The sequence below is a fragment of the Haliotis asinina genome, chromosome 11, assembly GCF_037392515.1.
Source record: "Haliotis asinina isolate JCU_RB_2024 chromosome 11, JCU_Hal_asi_v2, whole genome shotgun sequence".
Classification (NCBI taxonomy): domain Eukaryota; kingdom Metazoa; phylum Mollusca; class Gastropoda; order Lepetellida; family Haliotidae; genus Haliotis; species Haliotis asinina.
Window position 1 is genome coordinate 24,674,517 of NC_090290.1, and position 27,780 is coordinate 24,702,296.

The following is a 27,780-nucleotide window of genomic DNA, read 5'->3' on the forward strand; positions in this document are numbered from 1 at the left end:
CGTTTGTGTCCTTTGTACGTTTAGATTCGATGTTCTCTTTTGTCGTGCTCTTGTTACTTGTGTTATGGTTTGTTGTTCGTTCCACTTGCTCTTTAGTTTGTGATTTGCATTGTTGGTTACTTCTTGTTTCTTTGTTTGTCTTCTTATTAACCTTACTACTTGATTCTCGTTTGTTTTCCTTCTTTTCTCTCTGCTTGGTGCATTCAATGCAAACATCCCCTCCCCTGATCTGTTTTCTGTCTTCTTTTGCGTATGGTTTGGTGTTTTGTGAGGCGTTATTTGGTTGGTTGGTTAGTTGTTGCATTGGTTGTGTTTTGTTTCACTGATCATCATTAATGTCCTGTGATAGTTCCGTTAGTACCGATAGTTAATTACTTTCCTGTTTTCGTTTGTGTGTTCTTATTTGTTTGGTTTGGTGTTTGTTTTGGCATTTTTGCTTTCTTTCTTCTTTTTTGTGTTGTTGTTTGTGCGCGTTTGTCTCTCTCTCTCGCTCTCTCTCTCTCTCTCTCTCTCTCTCTCTCTCTCTCTCTGTGTGTGTGTGTGTGTGCCTTTGAAACATTGATATGTTTGATTTCTTGTTCCGTTTGTGTGTTTTGTAGGTTTAGATTCGATGATCTCTTTTGTTCTGTTCTTGTTACTTGTTCTTTACTGTCCCGGATCTCCCTCCCACTAATCCCTTCACCCTACCCCCTCCTCAAGTGTCTCGGATCTCCCTTCCACTATTCCCTTCACATCTCCCCTTCTCAAGTGTCCCGGATCTCCCTCCCACACTTCCCTTCACTCTCTCCCCTTATGCAGTGTCCTGTATCTCCCTCCCAGTCTTCCCCTTCACCCTCTCCCCTTCTCCAGTGTCCTGGATCTCCCTCCCACTATTCCCTTGATCCTCCAAGCTTCTCCAGTGTCCCCGTTCTCCCTCGTACACTTCCCTTCACGCTCTCCCCTTATGCACTGTCCCGCATCTCCGTCCAACCCTTTCAATTCACCCTTCCACTTTCCCCTCTCCCCTTCTCCAGTGTCCTGGATCTCCCTCCCACTATTCCCTTGATCCTCCCCGCTTTTCCAGTGTCCCCGTTCTCCCTCCCACACTTCCCTTCACCCTGCCCCTTCTCCAGTGTCCTGCATCTCCCTCCCACCCTTCCTCTTCTCCCTCTCTCCTTCTCAAGTGTCCCGGATCTTCCTCCGACACTTCCCCTGACCCTCTCCCCTTAGGCAGTGTCCCGGACCCCCCTCCCACCCTTCCCCTTCACCCTCTCCCCTTCTCCAGTGTCCTGGATCTCCCTCCCACTATTCCCTTGATCTTTCCCACTTCTCCAGTGTCCCCGTTGTCCCTCCCACACTTTCCTTCACTCTGTCCCTTATGCAGTGTCCCGTATCTCAATCCCACCATTCCCTTTCACCCTCTCCCCTTTTCAAGTGTCCTGGATCTCCCTCCCACACTTCCCTTCACCCTTTCCCCTTATGCAGTGTCTCGGATCTCCCTTCCACTATTCCCTTCACATCTCCCCTTCTCAAGTGTCCTGTATCTCCCTCCCACACTTCCCTTCACCCTCTCCCCTTATGCAGTGTCCTGTATCTCCCTCCCAGTCTTCCCCTTCACCCTCTCCCCTTCTCCAGTGTCCTGGATCTCCCTCCCACTATTCCCTTGATCCTCGAAGCTTCTCCAGTGTCCCCGTTCTCCCTCGTACACTTCCCTTCACGCTCTCCCCTTATGCAGTGTCCCGTATCTCTGTCCCACCCTTCCAAATCACCCTTCCACATCCCCCTCTCTCTTTATGCAGTGTCCCGGATCTCCCTCCCACACTTCCCTTCACCCTCTTAAGCTATCTACTGTACCGGATCTCCCTCCCACCCTTCCCCTTCACCCTCTCCCCTTCTCCAAAGTCCTCGATCTCCCTTCCACACACCCCTTCACCCTCTTTTGCTATCTACTGTCCCTGATCTCCCTCCCACCCTTCCCCTTCACCCTCTCCCCTTCTCAAGTGTCCCGTATCTCCCTCTCACACTTCCCTTCACCCTCTCCCCTTCTCCAGTGTCCCTGATCTCCCTCCCACCCTTCCCCTTCACCCTCTCCCCTTCTCAATTGTCCTGGATCTCCCTCCCAACCTCCCCCTTCACCCTCTCCCCTTCTCCAGTTTCCTGGATGTCGATCCCACTATTCCCTTGATCCTCCCCACTTCTCCGGTGTCCCCGTTCTCCCTGGCACACTTCCCTTCACCCTGTCCCCTGATGCAGTGTCCCGTATCTCCCTCCCACCCTTCTCCTTCACCCTCTCCCCTTAAACGCGCGCGCGCGTGTGTGTGTGTGTGTTTGTGTGCGTACGTGCGTGCGTGCGTGCGTGCGTGCGTGCGTGCGTGCGTGCGTGCGTGCGTGTGTGTGTGTGTGTGTGTTTGTGCCTTTTTGAAACATTCATATGCTTGGTTTGTTGTTTCGTTTGTGTCCTTTGTACGTTTAGATTCGATGTTCTCTTTTGTCGTGCTCTTGTTACTTGTGTTATGGTTTGTTGTTCGTTCCACTTGCTCTTTAGTTTGTGATTTGCATTGTTGGTTACTTCTTGTTTCTTTGTTTGTCTTCTTATTAACCTTACTACTTGATTCTCGTTTGTTTTCCTTCTTTTCTCTCTGCTTGGTGCATTCAATGCAAACATCCCCTCCCCTGATCTGTTTTCTGTCTTCTTTTGCGTATGGTTTGGTGTTTTGTGAGGCGTTATTTGGTTGGTTGGTTAGTTGTTGCATTGGTTGTGTTTTGTTTCACTGATCATCATTAATGTCCTGTGATAGTTCCGTTAGTACCGATAGTTAATTACTTTCCTGTTTTCGTTTGTGTGTTCTTATTTGTTTGGTTTGGTGTTTGTTTTGGCATTTTTGCTTTCTTTCTTCTTTTTTTGTGTTGTTGTTTGTGCGCGTTTGTCTCTCTCTCTCGCTCTCTCTCTCTCTCTCTCTCTCTCTCTCTCTGTGTGTGTGTGTGCCTTTGAAACATTGATATGTTTGATTTCTTGTTCCGTTTGTGTGTTTTGTAGGTTTAGATTCGATGATCTCTTTTGTTGTGTTCTTGTTACTTGTTCTTTACTGTCCCGGATCTCCCTCCCACTAATCCCTTCACCCTACCCCCTCCTCAAGTGTCTCGGATCTCCCTTCCACTATTCCCTTCACATCTCCCCTTCTCAAGTGTCCCGGATCTCCCTCCCACACTTCCCTTCACTCTCTCCCCTTATGCAGTGTCCTGTATCTCCCTCCCAGTCTTCCCCTTCACCCTCTCCCCTTCTCCAGTGTCCTGGATCTCCCTCCCACTATTCCCTTGATCCTCCAAGCTTCTCCAGTGTCCCCGTTCTCCCTCGTACACTTCCCTTCACGCTCTCCCCTTATGCACTGTCCCGCATCTCCGTCCAACCCTTTCAATTCACCCTTCCACTTTCCCCTCTCTCCTTATGCAGTGTCCCAGATCTCCCTCCCACACTTCCCTTCACACTCTTTTGCTATCTACTATACCGGATCTCCCTCCCACCCTTCCCCTTCACCCTCTCCCCTTCTCCAGTGTCCTGGATCTCCCTCCCACTATTCCCTTGATCCTCCCCGCTTTTCCAGTGTCCCCGTTCTCCCTCCCACACTTCCCTTCACCCTGCCCCTTCTCCAGTGTCCTGCATCTCCCTCCCACCCTTCCTCTTCTCCCTCTCTCCTTCTCAAGTGTCCCGGATCTCCCTCCGACACTTCCCTTGACCCTCTACCCTTAGGCAGTGTCCCGGACCCCCCTCCCACCCTTCCCCTTCACCCTCTCCCCTTCTCCAGTGTCCTGGATCTCCCTCCCACTATTCCCTTGATCTTTCCCACTTCTCCAGTGTCCCCGTTCTCCCTCCCACACTTTCCTTCACCCTCTCCCCTTCTCCAGTGTCCTGGATCTCCCTCCCACTATTCCCTTGATCCTCGAAGCTTCTCCAGTGTCCCCGTTCTCCCTCGTACACTTCCCTTCACGCTCTCCCCTTATGCAGTGTCCCGTATCTCCGTCCCACCCTTCCAAATCACCCTTCCACATCCCCCTCTCTCTTTATGCAGTGTCCCGGATCTCCCTCCCACACTTCCCTTCACCCTCTTTAGCTATCTACTGTACCGGATCTCCCTCCCATCCTTCCCCTTCACCCTCTCCCCTTCTCCAGTGTCCCTGATCTCCCTCCCACACACCCCTTCACCCTCTTTTGCTATCTACTGTCCCTGATCTCCCTCCCACACTTCCCTTCACCCTGTCCCCTTATGCAGTGTCCCGTATCTCCCTCCCACCCTTCTCCTTCACCCTCTCCCCTTAAACGCGCGCGCGTGTGTGTGTGTGTGTTTCTGTGCGTACGTGCGTGCATGCGTGCGTGCGTGCGTGCATGCGTGCGTGCGTGTGTGTGTGTGTGTGTGTGTGTGTGTGTGTGTGTGTGTGTTTGTGCCTTTTTGAAACATTCATATGCTTGGTTTGTTGTTTCGTTTGTGTCCTTTGTACGTTTAGATTCGATGTTCTCTTTTGTCGTGCTCTTGTTACTTGTGTTATGGTTTGTTGTTCGTTCCACTTGCTCTTTAGTTTGTGATTTGCATTGTTGGTTACTTCTTGTTTCTTTGTTTGTCTTCTTATTAACCTTACTACTTGATTCTCGTTTGTTTTCCTTCTTTTCTCTCTGCTTGGTGCATTCAATGCAAACATCCCCTCCCCTGATCTGTTTTCTGTCTTCTTTTGCGTATGGTTTGGTGTTTTGTGAGGCGTTATTTGGTTGGTTGGTTAGTTGTTGCATTGGTTGTGTTTTGTTTCACTGATCATCATTAATGTCCTGTGATAGTTCCGTTAGTACCGATAGTTAATTACTTTCCTGTTTTCGTTTGTGTGTTCTTATTTGTTTGGTTTGGTGTTTGTTTTGGCATTTTTGCTTTCTTTCTTCTTTTTTTGTGTTGTTGTTTGTGCGCGTTTGTCTCTCTCTCTCGCTCTCTCTCTCTCTCTCTCTCTCTCTCTCTCTCTCTCTCTGTGTGTGTGCCTTTGAAACATTGATATGTTTGATTTCTTGTTCCGTTTGTGTGTTTTGTAGGTTTAGATTCGATGATCTCTTTTGTTCTGTTCTTGTTACTTGTTCTTTACTGTCCCGGATCTCCCTCCCACTAATCCCTTCACCCTACCCCCTCCTCAAGTGTCTCGGATCTCCCTTCCACTATTCCCTTCACATCTCCCCTTCTCAAGTGTCCCGGATCTCCCTCCCACACTTCCCTTCACTCTCTCCCCTTATGCAGTGTCCTGTATCTCCCTCCCAGTCTTCCCCTTCACCCTCTCCCCTTCTCCAGTGTCCTGGATCTCCCTCCCACTATTCCCTTGATCCTCGAAGCTTCTCCAGTGTCCCCGTTCTCCCTCGTACACTTTCCTTCACGCTCTCCCCTTATGCACTGTCCCGCATCTCCGTCCAACCCTTTCAATTCACCCTTCCACTTTCCCCTCTCCCCTTCTCCAGTGTCCTGGATCTCCCTCCCACTATTCCCTTGATCCTCCCCGCTTTTCCAGTGTCCCCGTTCTCCCTCCCACACTTCCCTTCACCCTGCCCCTTCTCCAGTGTCCTGCATCTCCCTCCCACCCTTCCTCTTCTCCCTCTCTCCTTCTCAAGTGTCCCGGATCTCCCTCCGACACTTCCCCTGACCCTCTCCCCTTAGGCAGTGTCCCGGACCCCCCTCCCACCCTTCCCCTTCACCCTCTCCCCTTCTCCAGTGTCCTGGATCTCCCTCCCACTATTCCCTTGATCTTTCCCACTTCTCCAGTGTCCCCGTTCTCCCTCCCACACTTTCCTTCACTCTGTCCCTTATGCAGTGTCCCGTATCTCAATCCCACCATTCCCTTTCACCCTCTCCCCTTTTCAAGTGTCCTGGATCTCCCTCCCACACTTCCCTTCACCCTTTCCCCTTATGCAGTGTCCCGGTTCTCCCTCCCACTATTCCCTTCATGATCCCCCCTTCTCCAGTGTCCCGGATCACCCTCCCACTATTCCCTTCCAACTCTCCCCATCTCCAGTGTCCCGGATCTCCGTCCCACACTCCCCTTCACTCCCTCTTCTGCACCAGTGTCCCACATCTTCCACCCACTATTCCCCTCATCACCCACCCCTCCCCCCTGCTCCCTTTGTAGTTACTCTGATTTTTTGTTTCATTTGGGAGGTATTTTTTGTTTGTTTTGTTTGTGTTTTGTTTTGGGGGATTGATGTTTGCATGTTGTTTGGCTAGCGTTTGTTTGTGTCGCTGTTTGACTATTCATATAATGTTTGCTGTTTCACTTCATGTGTTTTCTGTCTTCTTTTGGGGTATGGTTGGGTGTTTTGTGAGGCGTTATTTAGTTGGTTGGTTAGTTGTTGCGTTGGTTGTGTTTTGTTTCACTGATCATTATTAGTGTCCTTTGGTAGTTCCTTTAGTACCGTTAGTTAATTACTTTGCTGTTTTCGTTTGTGTGTTCTTATTTGTTTGGTTTCTTGTTTCTTTGGGGATTTTTGCTTTCTTTCTTCTTTTTTTGTGTTGTTGTTTGTTTGTGTGCGTTTGTCTCTCTCTCTCTCTCTCTCTCTCTCTCTGTCTTTGTGTTTGTGTGTGTGTGTGCCTTTGAAACATTCATGCGTTTGATTTCTTGTTTCGTTTGAGTGTTTTGTAGGTTTAGATTCGATGTTCTCTTTTGTTGTGTTCTTGTTGCTTGTTCTCTACTGTCCCGGATCTCCCTCCCACTATTCCCTGCACCCTCTCCACTCCTCAAGTGTCCCGGATCTCCCTCCCACACTTCCCTTCACCCTCTCCCTTTTTCCAGTGTCCCGGATCTCCCTCCCACTATTCCCTTGATCTTCCCCACTTCTGAAGTGTCCCCGTTCTCCCTCCCACACTTCCCTTCACCCTCTCCACTTACACAGTATCTCGGATCTCCCTCCCACCCTTCCGATTCACCCTTCCCCTTTCCCCTCTCCCCATCTCAAGGGTCCCGGATCTCCCTCCCATACACCCTTTCACCCTCTTTTGCTATCTACTGTCCCGGATCTCCCTCCCACCCTTCCCCTTCACCCTCTCCCCTTCTCCAGTGTCCTGGATCTCCCTCCCACTATTCCCTTGATCTTCCCCACTTCTCCAGTGTCCCCGTTCTCCCTCCCACACTTCCCTTCACCCTCTCCACTTACACAGTATCTCGGATCTCCCTCCCACCCTTCCGATTCACCCTTCCCCTTCACCCTCTCCCCTTCTCCAGTGTCCCGGATCTCCCTCCCACGCACCCCTTCACCCTCTTTTGCTATCTACTGTCCCGGATCTCCCTCCCACCCGTCCCCTTCACCCTCTCCCCTTCTCAAGTGTCCTGTATCTCCCTTTCACACTTCCCTTCACCCTCTCCCCTTCTCCAGTGTCCCTGATCTCCCTCCCACCCTTCCCCTTCACCCTCTCCCCTTCTCCAGTGTCCTGGATCTCCCTCCCACTATTCCCTTGATCCTCCCCGCTTCTCCAGTGTCCCCGTTCTCCCTCCCACACTTCCCTTCACCCTCTCCCCTGATGCAATGTCCCGGATCTCCCTCCCACCCTTCCCCTCCCCCCCCACCTCCATTCTCCAGTGTCCCGGATCTCCCTCCCACACTTCCCTTCACCCTCTTTTGCTGTGTACTGTCCCGGATCTTCCTCTCACCCTTCCCCTTCACCCTCTCCACTTCTCAAGTGTCCTGGATCTCCCCCCCCCCCCCCCCCCAACCTTCCGCTTCACCCTCTCCCCTTCTCCAGTGTCCTGGATCTTCCTCCCACTATTCCCTTGATCCTCCCCACTTCTCCGGTGTCCCCGATCTCCCTCCCACACTTCCCTTCACCCTCTACCCTTATGCAGTGTCCCGTATCTCCCTCCCACACTTCCCCTTTACCCTCTCCCCTTCTCCAGTGTCCCGGTTCTCCCTCCCACACTTCCCTTCACCCTCTCCCCTTCTCCAGTGTCCCGGATCTCCGTCCCCTACACTCCCCTTCATTCCCTCTTCTGCACCAGTGTCCGACATCTTCCACCCACTATTCCCCTCATCACCCCCTTTGCCCCCTTTGGAGTTACTCTGATTTTTTGTTTCTTTTGGGAGGTATTTTTTGTTTGGTTTGTTTGTGTTTTTTTTGGGGGGGTTCATGTTTGCATGTTGTTTTGCTAGCATTTGTTTGTGTCGCTGTTTGACTATTCATGTAATGTTTGCTGTTTCATTTCATGTGTTTTCTGTCGTCTTTTTGGGTATGGTTGGGTGTTTTGTGAGGCGTTATTTGGTTGGTTGATTAGTTGTTGCATTGGTTGTGTTTTGTTTCACTGATCATTATTAGTGTCCTATGGTAGTTCCGTTAGTAGCCGTTGGTTAATTACTTTGCTGTTTTCGTACATGTGTTCTTATTTGTTTGGTTTCTTCTTTGTTTGGGGATTTTTGCTTTCTTTCTTCTTTTTTTTGTGTTGTTTGTTTCTGTGCATTTGTCTCTCTCTCTCTCTCTGTCTTTGTGTTTGTGTGTGTGTGTGTGTGTGTGTGTGTGTGTGTGTGTGTGTGTGTGTGCCTTTCAAACATTGATATGTTTGATTAAATTTTCTTGTTTCGTTTGAGTGTTTTGTAGTTTTAGATTCGATGTTCTCTTTTGTTGTGTTCTTGTTACTTGTTCTCTACTGTCCCGGATCTCCCTCCCACTATTCCCTTCACCCTCTCCACTCCTCAAGCGTCCCGGATCTCCCTCCCACACTTCCCTTCACCCTCTCCCTTTTTCCAGTGTCCCGGATCTCCCTCCCACTATTCCCTTGATCCTCCCCACTTCTCAAGTGTCCCCGTTCTCCCTCCCACACGTCCCTTCACCCTCTCCCCTTATGCAGTGTCTCGGATCTCCCTCCCACCCTTCCCCTTCACCCTTCCCCTTCCCCCTCTCCCCTTCTCCAGTGTCCCGGATCTCCCTTCCACACACCCCTTCACTCTCTTTTGCTATCTACTGTCCCGGATCTCCCTCCCACCCTTCCCCTTCACCCTCTCCCCTTCTCAAGTGTCCTGTATCTCCCTCCCAACCTTCCCCTTCACCCTCTCCCCTTCTCCAGTGTCCTGGATCTCGATCCCACTATTCCCTTGATCCTACCCGCTTCTCCGGTGTCCCCGTTCTCCCTCCAACAATTCCCTTCACCCTTTCCCCTTCTGCAGTGTCCCGTATCTCTCTCCCACACTTCCCTTCACCCTTTCCCCTTATGCAGTGTCCCGGTTCTCCCTCCCACTATTCCCTTTATCATCCCCCCTTCTCCAGTGTCCCGGATCGCCCTCCCACTATTCCTTTCAAACTCTCCCCTTCTCCAGTGTCCCGGATGTCCGTCCCACACTTCCCTTCATTCCCTCTTCTGCACCAGTGTCCCACATCTTCTATCCGCTATTCCCCTCATCACCCCCCCCTGCTCCCTTTTGAGTTACTCTGATTTTTTGTTTCATTTGGGAGGTATTTTTTGTTTGTTTTGTTTGTCTTTTGTTTTGGGGGGGTGGGGGGGTGGGGGGGGGGTGCATGTTTGCATGTTGTTTCGCTAGCGTTTGTTTGAGTCGCTGTTTGACTATTCATATAATGTTTGCTGTTTCACTTCATGTGTTTTCTGTCTTCTTTTTGGGTATGGTTGGGTGTTTTGTGAGGCGTTATTTGGTTGGTTGGTTAGTTGTTGCATTGGTTGTGTTTTGTTTCACTGATCATCATTAGTGTCCTTTGGTAGTTCCGTTAGTACCGTTCGTTAACTACTTTGCTGTTTTCGTTTATGTGTTCTTATTTGTTTGGTTTCTTGTTTGTTTGGGGATTTTTGCTTTCTTTCTTCTTTTTTTTGTGTTGTTGTTTGTGTGCATTTGTCTCTCTCTCTCACTCTGTGTCTTTGTATTTGTGTGTGTGTGTGTGCCTTTGAAACATTGATACGTTTGATTTCTTGTTTCGTTTGAGTGTTTTGTAGGTTTAGATTCGATGTTCTCTTTTGTTGTGTTCTTGTTACTTGTTCTCTACTGTCCCGGATCTCCCTCCCACTATTCCCTTCACCCTCCCCACTCCTCAAGTGTCCCGGATCTCCCTCCCACACTTTCCTTCACCCTCTCCTTTTTCCAGTGTCCCGGATCTCCCTCCCACTATTCCCTTGATCTTCCCCACTTCTCAAGTGTACCCGTTCTCCCTTCCACACTTCCCTTCACCTTCTCCCCTTATGCAGTGTCTCGGATCTCCCTCCCACCCTTCCGATTCACCCTTCCACTTCCCCCTCTCCCCTTCTCCAGGGTCCCGGATCTCCCTCCCACTATTCCCTTCACCCTAACCCCTCCTCAAGTGTCTCGGATCTCCCTTCCACTATTCCCTTCACATCTCCCATTCTCAAGTGTCCCGGATCTCCCCCCACACTTCCCTTCACCCTCTCCCCTTATGCAGTGTCCTGTATGTCCCTCCCAGTCTTCCCCTTCACCCTCTCCCCTTCTCCAGTGTCCTGGATCTCCCTCCCACTATTCCCTTAATCCTCCAAGCTTCTCCAGTGTCCCCGTTCTCCCTCGTCCACTTCCCTTCACGCTCTCCCCTTATGCAGTGTCCCGTATCTCCGTCCCACCCTTCCAAATCACCCTTCCACATCCCCCTCTCTCTTTATGCAGTGTCCCGGATCTCCCTCCCACACTTCCCTTCACCCTCTTTTGCTATCTACTGTCCCGAATCTCCCTCCCACCCTTCCCCTTCACCCTCTCCCCTTCTCAAGTGTCCCTGATCTCCCTCCCACCCTTTCCCTTCACCCTCTCCCCTTCTCCAGTGTCCTGGATCTCCCTCCCACTATTCCCTTGATCCCCCCCCACTTCTCCAGTGTCCCCGTTCTCCCTCCCACACTTCCCTTCACGCTCTCCCCTGATGCAATGTCCCGGATCTCCCGCCCACCCTTCCCCTTCACCCTTCCCCTTCCCCAACATCCCTTCTCCAGTGTCCCGGATCTCCCGCCCACACACCCCTTCACCCTCTTTTGCTATCTACTGTCCCGGATCTCCCTCCCACCCTTCCCCTTCACCCTCTCCCCTTCTCAAGTGTCCTGGATCTCCCTCTCAACCTTCCTCTTCACCCTCTCCCCTTCTCCAGTGTCCTGGATCTCCCTCCCACTATTCCCTTGATCCCCCCCCACTTCTCCAGTGTCCCCGTTCTCCCTCCCACACTTCCCTTCACGCTCTCCCCTGATGCAATGTCCCGGATCTCCCTCCCACCCTTCCCCTTCACCCTTCCCCTTTCCCAACATCCCTTCTCCAGTGTCCCGGATCTCCCTCCCACACACCCCTTCACCCTCTTTTGCTATCTACTGTCCCGGATCTCCCTCCCACCCTTCCCCTTCACCCTCTCCCCTTCTCAAGTGTCCTGGATCTCCCGCTCAACCTTCCTCTTCACCCTCTCCCCTTCTCCAGTGTCCTGGACCTCTCTACCACTATTCCCTTGATCCTCCCCACTTCTCCAGTTTCCCAGATCTCCCTCCCACACTTCCCGGATCTCCCTCCCACACTTCCCTTCACCCTGTCCCGTTATGCAGTGTCCCGTATCTCCCTCCCACACTTCCCTTCACCCTGTCCCCTTATGCAGTGTCCCGTATCTCCCTCCCACACTTCCCTTCACCCTGTCCCCTTATGCAGTGTCCCGTATCTCCCTCCCACACTTCCCTTCACACTCTCCCCTTCTCCAGTGTCCCGGATCTCCGTCCCCTACACTCCCCTTCATTCCCTCTTCTGCACCAGTGTCCGACATCTTCCACCCACTATTCCCCTCATCACCCCCTCTGCTCCCTTTGGAGTTCCTCTGATTTTTTGTTTCTTTTGGGAGGTATTTTTTGTTTGTTTTGTTTGTGTTTTATTTTGAGGGGGTTCATGTTTGCATGTTGTTTTGCTAGCATTTGTTTGTGTCGCTGTTTGACTATTCATATAATGTTTGCTGTTTCATTTCATGTGTTTTCTGTCTTCTTTTTGGGTATGGTTGTGTGTTTTGTGAGGCGTTATTTGGTTGGTTGATTAGTTGTTGCATTGGTTGTGTTTTGTTTCACTGATCATTATTAGTGTCCTATGGTAGTTCCGTTAGTAGCCGTTAGTTAATTACTTTGCTGTTTTCGTTTATGTGTTCTTATTTGTTTGGTTTCTTCTTTGTTTGGGGATTTTTGCTTTCTTTCTTCTTTTTTTGTGTTGTTTGTTTGTGTGCATTTGTCTCTCTCTCTCTCTCTCTCTTTGTGTTTGTGTTTGTGTGTGTGTGTGTGTGTGTGTGTGTGTGTGTGTGTGTGTGTGTGTGTGTGCCTTTGAAACATTGATATGTTTGATTTCTTGTTTCGTTTGAGTGTTTTGTAGGTTTAGATTCGATGTTCTCTTTTGTTGTGTTCTTGTTACTTGTTCTCTACTGTCCCGGATCTCCCTCCCACACTTCCCATCACCCTCTCCCTTTTTCCAGTGTCCCGGATCTCCCTCCCACTATTCCCTTGATCTTCCCCACTTCTCAAGAGTCCCCGTTCTCCCTCCCACACTTCCCTTCACCCTCTCCCCTTATGCAGTGTCTCGGATCTCCCTCCCACCCTTCCGATTCACCCTTCCCCTTCCCCCTCTCCCCTTCTCCAGGGTCCCGGATCTCCCTCCCACACACCCCTTCACCCTCTTTTGCTATCTACTGTCCCGGATCTCCCTCCCACCCTTCCCCTTCACCCTCTCCCCTTCTCAAGTGTTCTGTATCTCCCTCTCACACTTCCCTTCACCTTCTCCACTTCTCCAGTGTCCCTGATCTCCCTCCCACCCTTCCCCTTCACCCTCTCCCCTTCTCAAGTGTCCTGGATCTCCCTCTCAACCTTCCCCTTCACCCTCTCCCCTTCTCCAGTGTCCTTGATCTCCCTCCCACTATTCCCTTGATCCTCCCCACTTCTCCGGTGTCCCCGTTCTCCCTCCCACACTTCCCTTCACCCTGTCCCCTTATGCAGTGTCCCGTATCTCCCTCCCACACTTCCCCTTCACCCTCTCCCCTTCTCCAGTGTCCCGGTTCTCCCTCCCACTATTTCCTTTATCATCCCCCCTTCCCCAGTGTCCCGGATCTCCCTCCCACACTTCCCTTCACCCTGTCCCCTTATGCAGTGTCCCGTATCTCCCTCCCACACTTCCGTTCACACTCTCCCCTTCTCCAGTGTCCTGGACCTCCGTCCCCTACACTCCCCTTCATTCCCTCTTCTGCACCAGTGTCCGACATCTTCCACCCACTATTCCCCTCATCACCCCCTCTGCTCCCTTTGGAGTTCCTCTGATTTTTTGTTTCTTTTGGGAGGTATTTTTTGTTTGTTTTGTTTGTGTTTTATTTTGGGGGGTTCATGTTTGCGTGTTGTTTTGCTAGCATTTGTTTGTGTCGCTGTTTGACTATTCATATAATGTTTGCTGTTTCATTTCATGTGTTTTCTGTCTTCTTTTTGGGTATGGTTGTGTGTTTTGTGAGGCGTTATTTGGTTGGTTGATTAGTTGTTGCATTGGTTGTGTTTTGTTTCACTGATCATTATTAGTGTCCTATGGTAGTTCCTTTAGGAGCCGTTAGTTAATTACTTTGCTGTTTTCGTTTATGTGTTCTTATTTGTTTGGTTTCTTCTTTGTTTGGGGATTTTTGCTTTCTTTCTTCTTTTTTTGTGTTGTTTGTTTGTGTGCATTTGTCTCTCTCTCTCTCTCTCTCTCTTTGTGTTTGTGTGTGTGTGTGTGTGTGTGTGTGTGTGTGTGTGCCTTTGAAACATTGATATGTTTGATTTCTTGTTTCGTTTGAGTGTTTTGTAGGTTTAGATTCGATGTTCTCTTTTGTTGTGTTCTTGTTACTTGTTCTCTACTGTCCCGGATCTCCCTCCCCCTATTCCCTTCACCCTCTCCACTCCTCAAGTGTCCCGGATCTCCCTCCCACACTTCCCTTCACCCTCTCCCTTTTTCCAGTGTCCCGAATCTCCCTCCCACTATTCCCTTGATCTTTCCCACTTCTCAAGTGTCCCCGTTCTCCCTCCCACACTTTCCTTCACCCTCTCCCCTTATGCAGTGTCTCGGATCTCCCTCCCACCCTTCCGATTCACCCTTCCCCTTCCCCCTCTCCCCTTCTCCAGTGTCCCGAATCTCCCTCCCACACACCCCTTCACCCTCTTTTGCTATCTACTGTCCCGGATCTCCCTCCCACCCTTCCCCTTCACCCTCTCCCCTTCTCAAGTGTCCTGTATCTCCCTCTCACACTTCCCTTCACCTTCTCCCCTTCTCCAGTGTCCCTGATCCCCCTCCCGCCCTTCCCCTTCACCCTCTCCCCTTCTCAAGTGTCATGGAACTCCCTCCCAACCTTCCTCTTCACCCTCTCCCCTTCTCCAGTGTCCTGGATCTCGATCCCACTATTCCCTTGATCCTCCCCACTTCTCCGGTGTCCCCGTTCTCCCTCCCACAATTCCCTTCACCCTTTCCCCTTTTGCAGTGTCCCGTATCTCCCTCCCACACTTCCCTTCACCCTTTGCCCTTATGCAGTGTCCCGGTTCTCCCTCCCACTATTCCCTTCATCATCCCCCCTCCTCCAGTGTCCCGGATGACCCTCCCACACTTCCCTTCAAACTCTCCCCTTCTCCAGTGTCCCGGATGTCCGTCCCACACTCCCCTTCATTCCCTCTTCTGCACCAGTGTCCCACATCTTCCATCCGCTATTCTTCTCATCACCACCCCTGCTCCCTTTGGAGTTACTCTGATTTTTTGTTTCATTTGGGAGGTATTTTTTGTTTGTTTTGTTTGTGTTTTGTTTTGGAGGATTCATGTTTGCATGTTGTTTGGCTAGCGTTTGTTTGAGTCGCTGTTTGACTATTCATATAATGTTTGCTGTTTCACTTCATGTGTTTTCTGTCTTCTTTTGGGGTATGGTTGGGTGTTTTGTGAGGCGTTATTTAGTTGGTTGGTTAGTTGTTGCATTGGTTGTGTTTTGTTTCACTGATCATTATTAGTGTCCTATGGTAGTTCCGTTAGTAGCCGTTAGTCGATTACTTTGCTGTTTTCGTTTATGTGTTCTTATTTGTTTGGTTTCTTGTTTGTTTGGGGATTTTTGCTTTCTTTCTTCTTTTTTTTGTGTTGTTTGTTTGTGTCCATTTCTCTCTCTCTCTCTCTCTGGCTTTGTGTTTGTGTTTGTGTGTGTGTGTGTGTGTATGTGTGTGTGTGTGTGTGTGTGTGTGTGTGTGTGTGTGTGCCTTTGAAACATTGATATGTTTGATTTCTTGTTTCGTTTGAGTGTTTTGTAGGTTCAGATTCGATGTTCTCTTTTGTTGTGTTCTTGTTACTTGTTCTCTACTGTCCCGGATCTCCCTCCCACTATTCCCTTCACCCTCTCCACTCCTCAAGTGTCCCGGATCTCCCTCCCACACTTTCCTTCACCCTCTCCCTTTTTCCAGTGTCCCGGATCTCCCTCCCACGCTTCCCTTGATCCTCCCCACTTCTGAAGTGTCCCCGTTCTCCTTCCCACACTTCCCTTCACCCTCTCCCCTCATGCAGTGTCTCGGATCTCCCTCCCACCCTTCCCCTTCACCCTTCCCCTTCCCCCTCTCCCCTTCTCCAGTGTCCCGGATCTCCCTCCCACACACCCCTTCACCCTCTTTTCCTATCTACTGTCCCGGATCTCCCTCCCACCCTTCCCCTTCACCCTCTCCCTTTCTCAAGTGTCCTGGATCTCCCTCCCAACCTCCCCCTTCACCCTCTCCCCTTCTCCAGTTTCCTGGATCTCGATCCCACTATTCCCTTGATCCTCCCCACTTCTCCGGTGTCCCCGTTCTCCCTCCCACAAGTCCCTTCACCCTTTCCCCTTTTGCAGTGTCCCGTATCTCCCTCCCACACTTCCCTTCAAACTCTCCCCTTCTCCAGTGTCCCGCATCTCCGTCACCGACACTCCCCTTCATTTCCCTCTTCTGCACCAGTGTCCGACATCTTCCACCCACTATTCCCCTCATCACCTCCTCTGCTCCCTTTGGAGTTACTCTGATTTTTTGTTTCTTTTGGGAGGTATTTTTTGTTTGTTTTGTTTGTGTTTTGTTTTGGGGGGTTCATGTTTGCATGTTGCTTGGCTAGCGTTTGTTTGAGTCGCTGTTTAACTATTCATGTAATGTTTGCTGTTTCATTTCATGTGTTTTCTGTCGTCTTTTTGGGCATGGGCGGGTGTTTTGTGAGGCGTTATTTAGTTGGTTGATTAGTTGTTGCATTGGTTGTGTTTTGTTTCACTGATCATTATTAGTGTCCTATGGTAGTTCCGTTAGTAGCCGTTAGTTAATTACTTTGCTGTTTTCGTTTATGTGTTGTTGCTTGTGTGGTTTCTTGTTTAATTTGTTTGGGATATTTTTGTTTTCTTTCTTCTTCCTTTTGGTTGTGGTTTGTTTATTTGTTTGTTTCTCTCTCTGTTTGTGTCTGTTTGTCTGTGTGTGTGTGTGTGTGTGTGTGTGTGTGTGTGCCTTGGAAAGATGGATCTGTTTGATTTGTTGTTTCGTTTGTGTGTTTTGTAGGTTTAGATTCAATGATCTCTTTTGTTGTGCTCTTGTTACTTGTTCTCTACTGTCCCGGATCTCCCTCCCACTATTCCCTTCACCCTCTCCCCTCCTCAAGTGTCCTGGATCTCCCTCCCACACTTCCCTTCACCCTCTCCCTTTTTCCAGTGTCCCGGATCTAACTCCCACAATTCCCTTCACCCTTTCCCCTTTTGCAGTGTCCCGTATCTCCCTCCCACACTTCCCTTCACCCTTTCCCCTTATGCAGTGTCCCGGTTCTCCCTCCCACTATTCCCTTCATCATCCCCCCTCCTCCAGTGTCCCGGATGACCCTCCCACACTTCCCTTCAAACTCTCCCCTTCTCCAGTGTCCCGGATGTCCGTCCCACACTCCCCTTCATTCCCTCTTCTGCACCAGTGTCCCACATCTTCCATCCGCTATTCCCCTCATCACCACCCCTGCTCCCTTTGGAGTTACTCTGATTTTTTGTTTCATTTGGGAGGTATTTTTTGTTTGTTTTGTTTGTGTTTTGTTTTGGGGGATTCATGTTTGCATGTTGTTTGGCTAGCGTTTGTTTGAGTCGCTGTTTGACTATTCATATAATGTTTGCTGTTTCACTTCATGTGTTTTCTGTCTTCTTTTGGGGTATGGTTGGGTGTTTTGTGAGGCGTTATTTAGTTGGTTGGTTAGTTGTTGCATTGGTTGTGTTTTGTTTCACTGATCATTATTAGTGTCCTATGGTAGTTCCGTTAGTAGCCGTTAGTCAATTACTTTGCTGTTTTCGTTTATGTGTTCTTATTTGTTTGGTTTCTTGTTTGTTTGGGGATTTTTGCTTTCTTTCTTCTTTTTTTTGTGTTGTTTGTTTGTGTCCATTTCTCTCTCTCTCTCTCTGGCTTTGTGTTTGTGTTTGTGTGTGTGTGTGTGTGTGTGTGTGTGTGTGTGTGTGTGTGTGTGTGTGTGTGTGCCTTTGTTTGAGTCGCTGTTTAACTATTCATGTAATGTTTGCTGTTTCATTTCATGTGTTTTCTGTCGTCTTTTTGGGCATGGGCGGGTGTTTTGTGAGGCGTTATTTAGTTGGTTGGTTAGTTGTTGCATTGGTTGTGTTTTGTCTCACTGATCATTATTAGTGTCCTATGACAGTTCCGTTAGTACCGTTAGTTAATTACTTTGCTGTCTTCGTTTATGTGTTGTTGCTTGTGTGGTTTCTTGTTTAATTTGTTTGGGATATTTTTGTTTTCTTTCTTCTTCCTTTTGGTTGTGGTTTGTTTATTTGTTTGTTTCTCTCTCTGTTTGTGTCTGTTTGTCTGTGTGTGTGTGTGTGTGTGTGTGTGTGTGTGTGCCTTGGAAAGATGGATCTGTTTGATTTGTTGTTTCGTTTGTGTGTTTTGTAGGTTTAGATTCAATGATCTCTTTTGTTGTGCTCTTGTTACTTGTTCTCTACTGTCCCGGATCTCCCTCCCACTATTCCCTTCACCCTCTCCCCTCCTCAAGTGTCCTGGATCTCCCTCCCACACTTCCCTTCACCCTCTCCCTTTTTCCAGTGTCCCGGATCTAACTCCCACTATTCCCTTGATCCTCCCCACTTCTCAAGTGTCCCCGTTCTCCCTCCCACACTTCCGTTCACCCTCTCCCCTTCTCCAGTGTCCCGGATCTCCCTCCCACACTCCCATTCATTCCCTCTTCTACACCAGTGTCCGACATTTCCTTTCCACTATTCCCTTCATCACCTCCCCTGCTCCCTTTGGAGTTACTCTGATTTTGTTTTGTTTTGTTTGTGTTTTGTTTTGGGGGGTTCATGTTTGCATGTTTCTTTGGCTTGCGTTTCTTTGTGTCACTGTTTGACTATTCATATAATGTTTGCTGTTTCATTTCATGTGTTTTCTGTTTTCTTTTTGGGTATGGTTGGGTGTTTTGTGAGGCGTTATTTGGTTGGTTGGTTAGTTGTTGCGTTGGTTGTGTTTTGTTTGACTGATCATTATTATTGTCCTATGATAGTTCCGTTTGTACCGTTAGTTAATTACTTTGCTCTTTTCGTTTATGTGTTCTTATTTGTTTGATTTCTTGTTTGTTTGGCATTTTTTGTTTTATTTCTTCTTCCCAGTATTCCTTTCATGATAACCCCTTCTCAAGTGTCCCGGATCTCGCTCCCACCCTTCCCCTTCATCCTCTCCCCTTCTCCAGTGTGCTGGATCTCCCTCCCACTATTCCCTTCATCATCCCCTCTTCTCCAGTTTCCCGGATCTCCCTCCCACACTTCCCCTTCACCCTCTACCCTTCTCCAGTGTGCTGGATCTCCCTCCCACTATTCCCTTCATATTCCCCTCTTCTCCAGTTTCCCGGATCTCCATCCCACACTTCCCCTTCACTCTCTCCCCTTCGCCAGTGTGCTGGATCTCCCTCCCACTATTCCCTTGATCATCAACTCTTCTCCAGTGTCCCGGATCTCCCTTCCAGACATCCCTTCGTCCTCTTTTGCTGTCTACTTTCCCGGATCTCCCTCTCATCCTACCCCTTCACCCTCTCCCCTTCTCAAGTGTCCCGGATCTCCCTCCCTCACTTCCCTTCACCCTCTCCCCTTATGCAGTGTCCCGCATCTCCCTCCCACTATTCCCTTCATCATTCCCCCTTCTCAAGTGTCCCGGATCTCCCTCCCACTATTCCCCTCATCACCTCCCCTGCTCACTTTGGAGTTACTCTGATTTTTTGTTTGTTTTGGGAGGCGTTTTTTGTTTGTGTTTTGTTTTGGAAGGGGGTTCATGTTTGCATGTTGTTTGGCTAGCATTTGTTTGTGTCGCTGTTTGACTATTCATGTAATGTTTGCTGTTTCATGTCATGTGTTTTCTGTCTTCTTTTTACGTATGGTTGTGTGTTTTGTGAGGTGTTATTTGGTTGGTTGGTTAGTTGTTGCATTGGTTGTGTTTTGTTTCACTGATCATTATTAGTGTCTTATTATAGTTCCGTTAGTACAGTTAGGTAATTACTTTGCTATTTTCGTTTATGTGTTCTTGTTTGTGTGGTTTCTTGTTTGTTTGGTGTGTTTTGTTTTCTTTCTTCAAGTTGTGTTTTGTTTGTTGTTTTTTTTGTTTGTTTGTGTGTGTGTTTGTGTGCCTTTTTCAAACATTGATGTGTTTGGTTTTTTGTTTCGTTTGTGTATTTTGTACGTTTAGATTAGATGTTCTCTTTTCTTGTGCTCTTGTTACTTGTGTTGTGGTTTGTTGTTGGTGCCAGTTGCACTTTAGTTTGTGATTTGCATTGTTGGTTACTTCTTTGTCTCTTTTTTTCTTTGTCTGTCTTCTTATTAACCTTACTGCTTGGTTCTCGTTTATTGTTTTTCTTTTCTCTCTGTTTGGTGCATACAATCCATACATCCTCTCTCCTCAACCCGTTCCCCGGATCTCATCCCCGGCACCCCCCACCCGCTGTTCCCAAAATTCTCTTCATCCTTCCCCCTTCTTCAATGTCCCGGATCTCCCTCCCACTATTCCCTTCATCATCCCAACTACCCAACTACTCAAGTGTAGCGGATCTCCCTCCCGGACATCCCTTCACCCTCTCCCCTTATGCAGTGTCCCGGATCTCCCTCCCAGTCTTTCGCTTCACCCTCTCCCCTTCTCCAGTGTCCCGGATGTCCCTCCCACACTCCCCTTCATTCCCTCTTCTGCACCAGTGTCCGACATCTTCCACCCACTATTCCCCTCATCACTCCCCCTGCTCCCTTTGGAGTTACTCTGATTTTTTGTTTGTTTTGTAGAGTATTTTTATTTGTTTTGTTTGTGTTTTGTTTTGGGGGGTTCATGTTTGCATGTTGTTTTGCTAGCATTTGTTTGTGTCGCTGTTTGACTATTCATATAATGTTTGCTGTTTCATGTCATGTGTTTTCTGTCTTCTTTTTGCGTATGGTTGGGTGTTTTGTGAGGCGTTATTTAGTTGGTTGGTTAGTTGCTGCATTGGTTGTGTTTTGTTTCACTGATCATTATTAGTGTCCTTTGGTAGTTCCGTTAGTACCGTTAGTTAATTACTTTCCTGTTTTCGTTTATGTGTTCTTGTTTGTGTGGTTTCTTGCTTGTTTGGTGTTTGTTTTTGTGTTTTCTTTGTGTTTTTCTGGTGTGTGTGTGTGTGTGTGTGTTTGTGCCTTTTTGAAACATTCATATGCTTGGTTTGTTGTTTCGTTTGTGTCCTTTGTACGTTTAGATTCGATGTTCTCTTTTGTCGTGCTCTTGTTACTTGTGTTATGGTTTGTTGTTCGTTCCACTTGCTCTTTAGTTTGTGATTTGCATTGTTGGTTACTTCTTGTTTCTTTGTTTGTCTTCTTATTAACCTTACTACTTGATTCTCGTTTGTTTTTCTTCTTTTCTCTCTGCTTGGTGCATTCAATGCAAACATCCCCTCCCCTGATCTGTTTTCTGTCTTCTTTTGCGTATGGTTTGGTGTTTTGTGAGGCGTTATTTAGTTGGTTGGTTAGTTGCTGCATTGGTTGTGTTTTGTTTCACTGATCATTATTAGTGTCCTTTGGTAGTTCCGTTAGTACCGTTAGTTAATTACTTTGCTGTTTTCGTTTATGTGTTCTTGTTTGTGTGGTTTCTTGCTTGTTTGGTGTTTGTTTTTGTGTTTTCTTTGTGTTTTTCTGGTGTGTGTGTGTGTGTGTGCGTGTGTGTGTGTGCCTTTTTGAAACATTCATATGCTTGGTTTGTTGTTTCGTTTGTGTCCTTTGTACGTTTAGATTCGATGTTCTCTTTTGTCGTGCTCTTGTTACTTGTGTTATGGTTTGTTGTTCGTTCCACTTGCTCTTTAGTTTGTGATTTGCATTGTTGGTTACTTCTTGTTTCTTTGTTTGTCTTCTTATTAACCTTACTACTTGATTCTCGTTTGTTTTCCTTCTTTTCTCTCTGCTTGGTGCATTGAATGCATACATCCCCTCCCGTCCACCACTTGCCCTAATCTCTCCCTCCCACTATTCCCTTCATCATCCCCCCTACTCCAGTGTCCCGGATCTCCGTCTCACACTCACACTCCCCTTCGTTTCCTCTTCTGGACCAGTGTCCCACATCCCCCTCCCATTATTCCCCTCATCACCTCCCCTGCTCCCTTTGGAGTTACTCTTATTGTTTGTTTGTTTTGGGAAGTATTTTTTGTTTGTTTTGTTTGTGTTTTTTTGGGGGGGTTCATGTTTGCATGTGTTTTGGCTAGCGTTTGTTTGTGTCGCTGTTTGACTATTCATATAATGTTTGCTGTTTCATTTCATGTGTTTTCTGTCTACTTTTGCGTATGGTTGGATGTTTTGTGAGGTGTTATTTGGTTGTTTTTTTAACTGTTGCGTTGGTTGTATTTTGTTTCACTGATAATTAATTAGTGTCCAAACAACGAAAGTCAGTGCAGGACTGCTACAACTAAGAAACTATGTAAAACTATTCATACAGAAACTGTCCAAAATAGAAAATAAAGAATGAGACAAATGAAGCAATAGGAAAAGAGTGAATAATCAAGCCAACAAACAAACACAACTAAATATCAAGCAAAGCAAAGCAAAAAAAGAGAACACCTTGAAAACAATGCAACTACCACCAACAAAAACCAAGTGAATCCCTTATTTGTTTTCGTTTTGGTGCTTTTGTTGTTTGTAAGTTTAGGTGAATTTCTGTGTTTCTGCTAGTTCCTTGTGTTCCCGGTTGTTGTTTGAGGCTTGTCTGGTTAATTTCTGTCTGTTTTTAGGGGGTTGTGGGAGTGTTTGGGTGTGGGTGAGGGGTTTTGTTTTTCTTGCAGTGTGGTTGTATAATTGCTTATTTGCTGCTTCTTTTGTTTGTTATGGTTTGGTTCTTTGTTTCATTGTATTTGTTTTGTGTTTTCTAATTGGTTGGTTCTTTTGGTAGTTTGGATGGTTTTAATGTGGCTTCCTTGGGTGATTATTCTATTACGTTGTGTTTCCTTGTTTTTATGTGATAGATTGATAAACTTCGTTTGTTCTATTTCCTCTTTTCACAAATCCTGTTGCGTGTCCTTTTCTTTCTTGTGTTTGGTTATTTTATTTACTGACTGATTTTTTGTTAGTTTCATGTCCAATTTGTTTTATGTTGTTTGCTTGGGGTATTCATTCATTTGCCTTCATTTCTTTTGCTGTAGTTTTGTGTTGCCAGTTGATTTGTGATCGGTTGGTTTTCTTTTGAATCTTGCGTGATTTTGTTTTGTTTTGATTTGTTGTTTGTTTGCTTGTTTGTCCCATTTATTTTTTGTTTGTGTAGTTGTTTTGCTCTTTTCCAGCTTCAGAATGGCTTCGAACAGTTCAGTGTTCTTCTGTTTGTTTCGTTTTATTGGTTTTGTCTGCTTCTTTGATAATGTGTTTGTGTTGTGAGATATGTCCCCAGGTTGTTTTGCTTTGTTTTTCATTATATGCTCAAAGTGCACTTAGCTATGCCCCATTGGGTGTTTTGTTTTTCTGCTGATATGTTTGTGTGTTACTTTGGAATTGGAATTTGGTTTTGGATGTGTATTCGCTTCGTGGATTGCCTGTTTGGGTCATATCCTCTTTATCATTTCCATGCTTCTATATGATGTCGATTCTTGTTTGTTTGTTTTGTTTATTCGTTGTTAGTTTCTCAGTTGTTCGGATGCTTTTTCGGGGTTTATTCTTTGGATCTTTGGGTATTTTCATTTCCCTGTCTGCTTTCGTGATTTTTTCAAGGTGGCGGTTTGTTTTATTTTATTTCATACTGCTCATTGTCCTCTTCATAGATTTCTTCCTCGTTGTTCTTGTGTTCTGGTTCCTTTGGTTGTTTTGCTCTTCTTATTATCAAAGATGACTGATTGTGTTCTTTGTGTTAGCATTTTGTCTGTGCTGCTTGATATCTGTTGGCTTCGTCGGTTTGACTTAATTATATTTGGTTTTTTTTATTCATTTCTTTACCTTGTTATTAATTTGCAGTCTTGTCAAACATTTTGCATACTGATTTTCTTGTTGTGCCGTTTTGCTCGTAGTGTTTTATTCTTTTGTATTTCGGTTGCCTAGCGCACTTGTTTCATATGTTCAATGGTTTTGCTTTGTTTGTTCATTTACTGGTTGTTTATTCTTACTGTTTTGGTTTGTTATTTTTCAGTGTTGTTCTCAGTTAGTTATTGTTTGTTGCACGGTTACGCTTTTATCTGTTTAGTTGTTTCTTTGTCCATGCTTGCGTTGGTTGCTTTATGGATTGTTTTTCCGTTAATGTCTAGGTTAACTGGTTTTCTTTTTATTTTGCTTGGCTTGGATGTTGGCTTCCTTGTTTACTTTGCTTTGTTTTCGTTGTTTTGACATATTTTCATTATTCTTTTTAAAACTCGTTTTCATTTTTTTTTTATTTTAGTTGTTCGGGGAAGGGGGTGTTTTGGGATAGTTTGTTGTCCTGTTCGTTATTCTGTGGTGTCTGTCTTGGGTTTTGTTGGTTGATTTATTGGCTCATGCTACGTTTCTTTTACTCTTTGGATGTCAATGTGACTTCTTGATTGTAGGTTGAGTTTTTTTATTGCTCACATTCTTTTAACTTTTTGAAAAGTTGGTTTGAATGTTTGATTTCTTTTGCTTGTTTTGCAAATTGATGGCTGTGTACTAATTGTCTTGCTTGGTGAATGTCGTTGACCTCTTCTAATTGGACTGCTCTAGTACATGTTTGTTTTGTAGCTCTTTGCCTGCTTTTTAGTTTGCATCTTTATTATCTAGTTTCTTGATTCATTGTTCCTTTGTTTTGGTTACATTTTTAAAACTCTGAAATGTTTGGTTTGTTCTTGTTATGGTTTGTTTGTTCTTGTCACTCTTGCTTCTTGCTTCCCTTCTATCCACACGCTGTTCTTCCTGTCTTTGTTCCTTTACTTCTTCATAAATCACTTCATTCATTTTGTAGGCTTTACAGTTTCTTTCTTTTTTGTGTTTGTTTTATTACTCACTGACTAGATATATATATATATATATAGATATATATATATATATGTGTGTGTGTGTGTGTGTGTTTGTGTGTGTGTGTGTGTGTGTGTTTGTGTGTGTGTGTTTGTGTGTGTTTGTGTGTGTGTTTGTGTGTGTGTGAGTCCGTCCATTTCTCGTTTTCCCCTTCTTCATACCATCTTTCTTCTTTGTTCTTCTAGGCTTCCCTGTTTGTCAATCCATTCCTTGATACTGTGTTATACCCCTACATCTCCCACATCTCCAAACCTCTCTTCTCCGTCCTCCTTCCTTGATCCCAATCCATACTTCACATTTTCCACTCATAATTCCATTTTCCCCATCTTAATTTCTTTCTAAATTATCCCCCGGCATGTTGTTTACATGGGTTGTTTCATTCCATGTTATTTTGTTTCATTGTTCATTGGATTGGTTTATAGATAAAGCTACTCTGTTTTTGAGTTTTGGTTTGACAGGTTCTTTGCCTTTTCCTGTTTGCTTTTACACTTTAAATAGATTAGTTAATTTGATGATTGCTTGGTAGTAGTTTCGTTTGTTGGTCTTTATGCATTGGTTTCTGTGCATTTTTGTTTTGCATTTTTATGCTTGGTTGTTGTTTGTTTGACGGCTTCATAAAGTTTCGTCCAAGGTTTCAAAGTAGCCTGTTGATTTTTAGATCATGTTCTTTTTGTTTGGGTTGGGTTAGACTTTCCTCTTTTTTGTCAGTTTTGTCTGTTTATTTGTTAATGTTCAGTGTTCGGTTTCGTGCGCTCCCTTCCTTGCTTGCTTTAATTTTTGTTGTTAGTTTGTGTTTGTTTTTTAAATTGTTTTCTCTTTGGATTTGTTTGCATTTGTTTCAACTGGATCAGTGTGCTTGATTGCATACCGGCTCGTCATTTGTTTGTTTCTCTGCATAGTTTCCTTTTTGTATTTTGTTTCCTTCAGTGAGCCTTTGATTATCCTTTTTCATTTTGTTCTATGGTTCCGTGTTTCCTTCTGTTGCACGAATTTGTTGGTGCATTTATAGGTAATTTTGTTCGTCTGTTTGCTTGCTCCCTTGTGGTCTTATTTGCTTGGCTAATCATTTGATTTGGTTGTATTTGTATCTCTGTTTGAATGTTTAGCTTTCAGTGTTTTAATGTTGGTTGTTTCATCCAACTGAATTGTTTGCTTGTTTGATGTTGTTCAATTGTTATGTGTTCTTATTGTTTTGATGTTTTTTTCCTTTCTTTTTTACAGTTCTGATTGTTATAGTGATTGTTTTGTTCCTTTTTATGTATTGCTGATATTTCAGTGCTCTTGATCTATTTCTCTAAAGTCTTCAGTTTTATGTTGGATTTCATCAAAATATTTTAGCTCCTTTTCGTTATTCGCTAACTTTCTTTGTTATTTTAACTTGTATACGTCCAGGTTGGTTGTGTTATTTGTTTTGTGATGGTGTCTTGGTTTGTGTGTTTATTCTACTGTTTTGTCATTTTGCCTTTTTCTTTGACAAGTTAATTGTTTGATTCTCCTTTTTTCACCTTCCTTGATGGGCACGTAGATCGTTGTTATGCATAGTATTATGTTATTCTTGGTTTTATGTTTCAGTCTTTCCTGCTATGCATGTGCTGAGTGAAGCTCATTCATTCGGTGGTATTGTTATTTAAGCATATTTTCTCTATTTTTGTTTCTCTGTTAGTTCCTCGTGTTGCAGGGTCTTGCTTAATTTGTTTGTTTGTTCATTTGATCGTTGTTCATGTTTTGCAAGTTTAATGCTATGTTGGTTTCACAGCTATTGGATGAAGTTTGTGTTGTATGTCTTTGTTTGAATTGCTTCTTTTTCTGATTTTTTAGTTGAATGCGTGATGTTCGGGGGGTGGGGGCATATTTTATGTCTTTTGCTGTTTATTTCTTTGCACTGTTTTGTTGGTTTTTATTGTTGGCTTATTTTGTCATTCGCGAGGTTCCGTTGCTGTTTTGCATGTTCTGTTCATTGGGTTCCCAATGTGCGTCAGCATCTTCACATTTTCGATTATTCATTGAGTTTATTTTGGATGTTTCATCCATCATTTTCACGTTTGTTAGTTATTTCTTTTTATTGAGTGTTGTATTCAATTGGGGCTTTTTAAAAAGAAAAGTTTAGATTCTTGCTAGTTTTGTTCGTTGCTTAATGTTTCAAATTGTTTTTATTTCTTGTTTTGGATTGTTGATTAAACTGCTACAATTTGCATTTTTCCCCTATTACGTTTTTGTCATGGTTTATTTGGCTTGACGGAATGGCAGATAGGTTCTTCATTTTCTGTGGTAGTTGGTCTTGGTTCGTGATTGGTTGTTGTTGTTATCAGACGCTTTTCACTGTTCGAATTGTTTGGTTTTGATGTGTCATTTCTTTGTATATTTTTCAAGATTGTGCACAAATATAGTTGTTTGGCGACTGTTGCTTACTTGTTTTGCTTGCCCCTTTTACATATTTTGCTTGATAGCCCTTCTGGATCCTTTTTTATGTTTGTATATTTTTGTCTAGTAATTTGGTCTCTCTCTCTCACACACACACACACACTCACACTCACACTCACACTCACACTCACACTCACACTCACACACGTGCCCCGTTTTTGAGTATCTCTCTTATTTGTTTGTACTGGGCAGATCAATTCAGTGCTCCAACTGTTGATCACTGGATTGTCTGGTCCAGACTAGATGACTTACAGACCGCTGCCATATAGCTGGAATACTGCTGAAAGCAGCGTAACACAGAAGCCAACCAATCCCAGCCTTGTTTCTGCTGGGTGTCCGATTTTTCATGCTGGTTCGTTTCATCTTTTTTCGATCTTGCATTTGTTGCTGCAATTTGCTATGTTGCTTTTCCCTGCTGAAAGTAGTTTGTTTTTATGGTTGATTTCTTGCTGAATGTTTTTATTGCTTGCTTGTTTTGCTGAGTATTTATGTTGATTTTTACCTACTTCTGTCGTTGTTTTGCTTGCATGAATTTGTTACATGTTCGGTTAACGGAGTGTTTTATCGGCACTATGGTCCATATTTTGTTTTTGAAATTATTCATTTCCTTAATGGTCTTCTTAGTTGTCTGCTGATTTTATCTGTTTTGTGGCCATTGTTCGTTAATGAAGAGGTGTACTCTTTTCTTCCTGCGTTACTGATCATTTTACTTGTTGATTGACTTTGCTGTTTGCCTTTCCTTGTGTTTTGTTGTTGATATTGATTTCGTTGTATATTGGTTGATTATCTAACTTACTTTTTTTACACGTTTCCGTTTTGTGGATTGATTCTTTGGTTGTTTGTTTTGTTGCTCTCCCTTTGCTTTATTCTCAGCTAAGTGGTAGCGGTCTGTATTTCTTTTTTGTATTGAGCGTAAATATTTTTAAAAACGTACTGTATTACCTTTGTTCTGTTGACTATTTGTTCCGTTAATTTTCTGGTTGTT

The 27,780-nt window shown here is 45.5% G+C and overlaps 2 protein-coding genes across 2 annotated transcripts; both read left to right on the forward strand.

Annotated features, from left to right (window-relative positions):
* Window positions 1-3,360: 3,360 nt before the first annotated feature.
* LOC137255353 (uncharacterized) lies at window positions 3,361-4,206 on the forward strand. The gene has a single exon (XM_067792797.1). It carries the CDS (start codon window positions 3,361-3,363, stop codon window positions 4,204-4,206), a length of 846 nt encoding a protein of 281 aa, XP_067648898.1.
* Window positions 4,207-12,315: 8,109 nt separating this feature from the next.
* LOC137255355 (uncharacterized) lies at window positions 12,316-13,239 on the forward strand. Its single transcript, XM_067792798.1, has one exon. It carries the CDS (start codon window positions 12,316-12,318, stop codon window positions 13,237-13,239), a length of 924 nt encoding a protein of 307 aa, XP_067648899.1.
* Window positions 13,240-27,780: the final 14,541 nt, after the last annotated feature.

Excerpts from the sequence above, each read along its gene's own strand:
- LOC137255355 (XM_067792798.1), top strand. The coding sequence starts at position 12,316 with ATGTTCTCTTTTGTTGTGTTCTTGTTACTTGTTCTCTACTGTCCCGGA.
- LOC137255353 (XM_067792797.1), top strand. The coding sequence starts at position 3,361 with ATGCACTGTCCCGCATCTCCGTCCAACCCTTTCAATTCACCCTTCCAC.